The 8,179-nt window shown below is 38.5% G+C and overlaps 1 protein-coding gene across 1 annotated transcript; it reads left to right on the top strand.

Annotated features, from left to right (window-relative positions):
- Positions 1-662: 662 nt before the first annotated feature.
- On the top strand, positions 663-7,887 carry FAM177B (family with sequence similarity 177 member B). Its single transcript, XM_034427275.3, has 5 exons — positions 663-854; positions 2,914-3,072; positions 4,888-4,954; positions 5,311-5,408; positions 7,536-7,887. Exons 1-5 carry the CDS (start codon positions 825-827, stop codon positions 7,731-7,733), a joined length of 552 nt encoding a protein of 183 aa, XP_034283166.1. The 5' UTR covers positions 663-824; the 3' UTR covers positions 7,734-7,887.
- The last annotated feature ends 292 nt before the right edge of the window (positions 7,888-8,179 follow it).

The raw sequence follows: 8,179 nt of genomic DNA, 5'->3' as shown, positions 1-8,179 counted from the left end.
TTTAAGTTTGCAGTGGGGTACCCTTTCAGTCACTGCCCTCTATTGGAAATATCAAAAAGGAAATATATATATGAAGATTGTATATGAATATAAGATGCCTATGTCTTATTCTCAATTTGCACACAGCAAACAGTAACACGTGATCGAAGCCCTGCTATAAAAAAGGATGGGGGTATCATACTGATTTTTCATGCCTCCCCAGCATCCTTGTTTTCTCTTCTTATATTGTTCCCTCGCTCACCTTAAGATGCAGCAAGCTATGTCATGATGTCTTAAAAGACATGGCAATGCTATAAAGCAGCCCATAGATGGCATAGCATCTACAGTTCCAGGTAATGTTGCTTTTCAACAGAGGTGCGGTATTTGTTTGTGGCTGATTAGATCTGCTGGAAAAGAATTGTACTCCCGGAACTTCTAAACCACAAAAGCATTTGACTTAAAAGGGGGGTGAGCGGGGGGGGGGGATTGTGAAAAGAAGATGCTGAAGATAGCTCCCCAAAATGGGAATGTATTGATTGTAATCATATGTGTAGCCATTTTCTAAAGTCTCATTTTGCATTCCTTTAGCTTTCTGGTTATCATTATAAATATTTAGATTTGGTAATTAAATTACGGAAGAGGAGAAAGTCCAGCCCACATTTCAAACTTGGCCAACCCTTGTTGACAAAGGGATATCCTGGTCTATATAAAACTATAAAACTATACTGTTTTTTTCAGCTGGCCTCATTTGAAATGCTCTTATTTCCAAGATTTCTCTGCATGGACCCCCAGTGATGTGTTTTACATCTTCTATCTCAGCATTATTTTAATCCGATATTATTTCCATGATGGACAATTCCCCCAAAACTCTAAAGGTGAGTTCTTGTTCCGTTCTGTCAAATATCGACTGCTTTGAAGTTGATACAAGAGGAAATACTTTGTGTTTTTCAAAGACTTTGCAGTCTAGGTTACAACAATGACTTGAAAGATAATGCTGAAGAATAAATTTGTTGTTTGGGGAAACATGTTATTGTACAACAAAATGCATACAATTATTAAAATGTGTGCTAGTGTGCAATCTTTCTTTTTAATGGGTTTGAAAATTCACTGCTGATAGTTACGGTAAGTATTGTTTTGAAAGAAGTTGAATATCGCTGAAAGATGGATTTAGAAATGAAGAACGAAGCATGCTTCATTTTCTCTTGTTTCCTTTGGGCTTCAGTCATAAGGAAAGTTGACTGGAATCATGATGGGTAGCAACAAAGTAAGCACACATTAATCATAAGGACACTATTTGGCTTATGAATATCCTAATAATCCTTTGGCATAAGCTTTTTCAACATTGTAACCATGTGCAAAGAACAGAACCTACTCCTGATTTTTTTTGTGAAAAATAAGACAGCAATGAAAGTTTTGTGTGTGTGTGTGTTGATTTACCAGCCCATCTGGAGTGAAAAGTAAAAGTACAAATAGCCAACCCTCACTATTTTCAAGCATTAATGTACATAGTATCATAACAAATCAATGCCACAGTAGTAAATCTGATTTTTGATTCACATTAAAATGGGTCATTTCATCTTTTAATGTTCATAACAGTTGATACTATTGTACCAAAGGTCCCAATTTATTTCAAAGGACTACTTCTTTGTCAGAGGATTGAAAGAACAAATGAAGTGCCCTGTACTATAACACATGAAAGCAGTCTCAAGTACACATAAAACATATCTCCAGGAACAACACATATAAGCACACCCTAAAAGAATGGGGGGTGGGAGGGAAACAGCACGCTCATGCCAATTTTTCTTATTTCCCACCAAATTGATTGATGTGTTTCCTTTTCTTGTTGCTCAAATGTTCTCAACACAAAATTTAGATCAGACTTTCCTCACTTGCTTCTGAGGTTTTGGTTTAATTTTAGAAGCCTTCAAACGAACTCTTCAAAGTTGAAAACTCTGTTTTTATTCTGTGAGGTCCTTGGTGCTCTCTGAACTTGGTTGCTTTTTTCTTTCTTTTTGGCAGACGTTTCATTACCTAACTAGGAGATATGATGACATCCCTGATGATGTTACCTAGTTTGGTAATGGAACATCTGCAGGAAAACATCCAAGATCAGAGAGCCCCGAGGACCCCACAGTTCAACCCTGAGCTACAAATATTATGTTTTTATTCTACTGCATATGCTCTCTACATGGGGCTCCCCTTGAGGAGCTCCCAGAGGCTCCAACTGCTGCAGAGTGCAGCCGCGCGGGTGGTTATGGGAGCGACATGGCGTTCCCATGTAACACCTCTCCTGCGCGAGCTGCACTGGCTCCCGGTGGTCTTCCGTGTGCGCTTCAAGGTCTTGGTTACCATCTTTAGAGCGCTCCATGGCTTAGGACCTGGTTATCTACGGGACCGCCTGCTGCCACCAGTAGCCTCCCACTGGCCAGTACGCTCTCATAGAGAGGGGCTCCTCCGGGTGCCGTCGGCCAAACAATATCAACTGGCGGCCCCCAGGGGGAGAGCCTTCTCTGTGGGGGCACCTACTATCTGGAATGAGCTCCCCCCAGAGATACGGAGGATCCCGGATCTACACACCTTCCGCCGCGCTCTTAAAACCTTTTTATTCCATCAGGCTGGCTCGGCCTAATTTTTCCCTTTTTCCCTTTTAAAACGCAATTTTTTAATTTGTTTTTAATTTATTGGGATGTTTTTAAATCTGTCTTCGGCCAAATTGTTTAATTCGGTTTTATTCTGTTTTAAATTTTGTATTTATGTGTTTTTATCTTGTGGCTGTTCACCGCCCTGAGTCCTTCGGGAGTAGGGCGGTATACAAATGAAATAAACTAAACTAAACTAAACTTTATTTTATTTTTAGAAGATGAAATAAAAATCAGAGTTGTCATCATTTCCTAAAATTGTTTTGGCTGAGTTGATTTTCCTTTTGATGAACAGGAGGAAGTGAATGATGGAAGGGAACTGGGATATAATACTCTAAAGGAAAATAAATCTCCTGGAAAGATTATTTATTTTGCAAATGGTGAAACAATGGAGGAATGCAGTTCAGAAGAAGATGATGTTGAGGAGGACAATCAGAAGCCATTACTTGACACTGTGAGTTTACGATGGCTATTATTATTATTATTATTATTATTATTATTATTATTATTATTAGTAGTAGTAGTAGTATCATCATCATCTTCTTCTTCATCTATTTGTATGACTGCTGGTACATTAGGGCAACCTATAGATCCTCCTCTTTTTTACTACTGAAAATCAACAGCAATACAATTGCTGATCATGTCAGCAGCAATCACCTGGAAAATAAGCTTTTCCTGCAATCTGAGGTTTGTTACTTCCTTTGAAGAAGTTAGTTTTATATGCATTCTATAGAAGGGAAAGAAAGAAAATGTTGTGGCCTGTAGGCCGCCAGCCCCTCCAGCAGCCAAATCAGATGAGCAAATCAGGGCAACCTGAGGGGGAAGAGGGAATGGAGCTGTCAGAGAGAGAGAGACAGAGGGGGGAGCCTGGGCCATCTGTTAGCCCTCAGATGGAGAGTCAACAGCCCCCAGGTCTGGAGGTGGCTAATGAGGAAGAGGAGGAACAGCTGGGTCCAGTGCCTGACACATGGATGCGCAGAAGACAGAGGAGAGGAGAGCAGTGGAAATCAGTGGGCCGATCCTTGGGACAGAAGAGCCACCACTACTAGCGAAGCCCCACACTAGCTCTGGGAATAAAAGGCAGAGGGTAGAGATGAATAGATATGGCAGACAACTATTCATCTCCCTGCCGGACAGACTTGTTAGCCTGCGGTGAGAGAGAAACTTTTTGCCAGGGCTGCTGGCGATCCTAATAAAGGAATCATTGGTTTAACTTCAGAGGGTTTGTCGTGTTCAGGGAGCTGGGTCAGAACAGAAAAGAAAGGAGCAGATCAACCGCAGTGACACAAATGCTAAGACTTTTTAATGAAGTGAGATGAACTTCAAAAATATTTTAGAATAAGATTTTTGACCTTTCAGCTATCGTTTCTAAGTACCTTACTAGATGATAAATGATGTGTGTGTTTTCAAATATGTGAAAAAAACCTGTATACGAAATATATATTGTTTGCAAAAATCTTTGTCTTCCTGCTGGATTTCTTGGCTGCTGATAAAGGTGATATATTTTACTCATGTAATATTAAATATTAATTCCTAGCCTTGATTGGTTTTTTTTTGGCCCTGCTTGCCTTCTATTAGAAGCTCTGCTATTCGATAGCCATTCTATTTCATGGGCACAAGGAGGTTACCGTTTATTCATGAAAAAGGACAAAAAGGGAAGATAAGATTGAGAAATACTTTTGGTGTGGGGGGTGTGTGGGAAGAGAATTGCCCTATTACCAGAGGTGGGTTTCAGCAGGTTCTGACCAGTTGTGGAGAACCGGTAGTGGAAATTTTGAGTGGTTTGGAGAACCGGTAGTAAAAATTCTGACTGGCCCCGCCCCCATCTATTCTCTGCCTCCCAAGTCCCAGCTGATCGGGAGGAAATGGTGATTTTGCAGTAACCTTCCCCTGGAGTGGAGTGGGAATGGAGATTTTACAGTATCCTTCCCCTGCCATGCCCACCAAGCCATGCCACACCTACCAAGCCACACCCACAGAACCGGTAGTAAAAAAATTTGAAACCCACCACTGCCTATTACTATTACATTTTGTTTGGGATTTTTTTTTTCAGGAAAATGATGCTTTTCTTTATATAATGTAAAAGTGAAATTTCAGCAAAAGTGAGCACTTGATTGCAGTTTTGATACAGCAATAACCTCCTCTTTCTCTTTTTGCAACTGAAGCCTATGATCTTGCTCCAAAATGCATCCTCATGGTATGATTGCTTTGTAGCAGCTGCAGATGAGTCTCTGTATTGTTACCAACAGACCTCTGGCTTTATTCATAGGCCAATCTCTCTTGGGGTAATTATCTACGAAGCTGGGCACTTCAAATTGTAGCCACAGCATTTTTTGGTAAGTATATGGGGTGGGGGGGTGGGTTAAGTGTAAGTGATAGGCTGGTGAGGTAAGAATGTTTAGTACATCACCATCAATTCCTGAGAAAACCTATATGTTCTTATACCTTTACAAAGAAATTAATAATGGATTGTGCCCCAGCCACAGAATTTATTTTCTTCTTCCAACAACCAGAAAATAAATTGCATGTGATAAGGAAACATTTGTAGACTAATACTGGCCACTATCTACTAATAGATGATTGTAGATGATTCTGATTGTACTCATACTCCACATATATACTTGCATATCTGCACACACACACAAATCTATGACTTGTTCAAATTACTTTTTTCCCCCCAATATCCTTACAGCTTGTGACTTTCTTGGTGGGAAATTTGCCACATTCCTTGGACTCAATGAAGCTAAATATCAGTATGCAGTGGATGAATACTACAGGACACAAAATAAGGTAAATATAACAAATGCAATGTAAGGGCCTCAAGCAAGTGGCCCGTTTTCAGCCTCCCTGGCCTCCAGCAGCACTCTGCTGGCCAAAAATGGGCCACGCAGCACTTGGACATGCCCCCCCACCCCGCAGCCTGTTCTCAGCCTCCATGGCCTCCTGCAGCACTCTGACTGCCAAAAACGGCCGAAAAATTCATGGCATTTGTAAAAGAAAAAAAGGAAGCAACTTTCTCTGGACATCATCATATTCTTGCTTAGTTTGGAGACCATCTATGTTTAAATGAGCTAGAGGTAGATTTTGTTCTTTAAAAATTATCTCAGAGCTCTTACTATATTAATGAAGCAGAATATCCTCAGCTGGAGGAATGAGGGGTTTTGCCCTAAATTGCTAATATAGAGGTGTTTCATTTTAAAAATAGATTATTTGCTAGAATTATTGTTATCCTATCTTCTGTGTAATAAATGTCAGAGCTGTTGTATTCTCATTCTTGGATTAACTATTTCCCATCCAGATTTCAAGGAAAAAAGCATGATATCAATAAAACTTTGTGAATATATGTTTCCTGTTGTCCTTAAACTACTTATCAGTCATTGAGTTCAAAGCTGAGCTTAAATCCTAGGATTGTAAGAGAGTCACTGCAGATTTTAAAAGCTTCATACAGTACTTATGCCCCCCCCAAATGGTGACTATAGGCATCAATATGCTTGCAGACATTTTCCTTTATAACTGGGAAGCCCCTTACTCCAACTGAATTTTTATTTGTTTTTTATAATTGTTTGGAAATTCCCTAATATGTCCTTGTCCCTGAAAAGATTGGAAAAGAGGAAGAAAGTAAAAAAAAAAAAATGGCTTATCTTTAAAAATGCATTCAAACATTTATTCCTTTAAGAAATCATTACTAATCAGGTATTTTGCAAATTACTGCATAATTATGATTTATGGTCCAGGTTGTTGATCCTTATAAACTACTGCACCTATGTAACAACTTCTCACAACTTTTGTTTTAATAACTTTCAAAGAGTTCAGAGCAAAGTTACTGGTCAGCTTGTAATGTTGAGAAACCTGTTTGCTCTGTAAAGTTGGTATTTTGTTGGAGGCTGGGATATTTAAAATCTGATCGTGTGATAGAGTAGCTAGAAGCATATGCCCCAAATGCAATTAGCTTATTAGATCATGAAATTTATGAAGAGTAAAGTAAAACCTGGGTGACATAAAGTTTTTTTAAAAAACAGTGACCACGGGTCCTTTCAATATCATAATACGAAACTTTGGCTATGTTAACAGTAAAACTCAGAAGTATTTGTACAATCCGGCAATAACAATGTCCTTATTCCACAGATGATAGATAAGGGGAGAAACCATCCTACTGTACCAAGTTGGGTCACATGACATTGATTGTGCTACTTTTTAAAAATCAGAGTATTATATTAATCCTAGTATTATAATAGAAGATCGTTATACAAACACACACACACACCATAAGATCAACTTGTCTTTAGAGTAGCCATGGTCTATATGTTCCAAAAATGTAGTAAATGGGATCAGAAAAAAAATAATCATATAATTAAGATGACTTTTGAAAAATATACTTTTGATGGAGATCCCTTATACAGACATACCAAAAAAATTGGGTGTTTCTATAATGCTCATACAGTGATATTTATCCAACTTTACATGCTTTTGATTTATGCATGGATAACTAGATCAATCCATAGCCTAATTAATGTGGAAAGGACTTGAACTTAGCGGAATGAGGTGGACTATGCACTCACAAAAGTATCAGCACCGAGATTTCTCTCTGCTGCTTCAAAATGAAATCTTGATGCTGATACTTTTTTGAATGCATAGTCCTCCTCATTCTACTACGTTCAAGTCCTTTCCACATTAATTACGCTATGGATTGATCTAGTTATCTGTGCATGAATCAAAAGCATGTAATGTTTCATTTTAAATCAGCATTCTCTAATAAAACATGTACCATAAAATCTATAAAGCATCCTAATAAAAAAAATATATCTGAAAAGTAATGGGAAACCTGTGATTATCAGTCATTCTTGCCTTTCTCCATCAGGACTTTCTACAATATATTTTGTTTTTACAATGCATAATGTATTATCTGGGCTATTTCAGAAAAATGAAAGTGATGAAGATGATGAGGAGATGCTAAAAATGAAGGAGACAACCACATCAAATGAAAAGTACCACCTGGAAATGAAGCAGCTAAGATATGGGTCTATTAATTGTAATGATATCCCCTTTCTTCCTCAGAAGGATACGGTTGCAAATGTAAATGAACTTGAAGAAGGTGGGTTGCAAAATTTAAAATAAATCAAAATTATGGGAGATAAAATGTGCATGGTTTTGGGCTGGATCAAATTGTCTAAGCCTCACGTACATGTATTGAGAGGTTGAATCAGTGGATTGTTGGACTCTTGGTGGATTGTTTGGTCTTTATATGGATTAAATGGACTGTTTTAGACCACATTATATATCAACATTACTGCTGTTATTATTTCTGGATTGTACTTGGTTAAATTTTGTTTTTGCTTGTAAACTCAGAGTCATGTCATGGACTGGGTAGAAATATAAATTGTTTATATAAATAATAAATAAACCAATCCTTTAGAAAAAAATCAAGAAGAAATATCACAAGAGACTTGCAGTGATGGCGAACCTTTTTTTCCTCGGGTGCCGAAAGTGTGCACATGAGATAGCGTCCACGTGCATACCCACACCCATAATTCAATGCCCCCGTGCCCAGTCCCCCTGCTCAT

Source organism: Pantherophis guttatus, chromosome 1 (genome assembly GCF_059756535.1).
Source record: "Pantherophis guttatus breed Tessera chromosome 1, ASM5975653v1, whole genome shotgun sequence".
Lineage (NCBI taxonomy): Eukaryota > Metazoa > Chordata > Lepidosauria > Squamata > Colubridae > Pantherophis > Pantherophis guttatus.
Note: the sequence above shows the minus strand (reverse complement) of the source record. Positions and strands in the feature narration are given on the sequence as shown.

Bases quoted from the DNA above. Each gene is read 5' to 3' on its own strand.
- FAM177B (XM_034427275.3), top strand. From the start codon at position 825: ATGATGGACAATTCCCCCAAAACTCTAAAG. The intron at 855-2,913 runs GTGAGTTCTTGT...TTTGATGAACAG, and splicing joins ATTCCCCCAAAACTCTAAAG to GAGGAAGTGAATGATGGAAG. The intron at 5,409-7,535 runs GTAAATATAACA...GGGCTATTTCAG, and splicing joins ACTACAGGACACAAAATAAG to AAAAATGAAAGTGATGAAGA.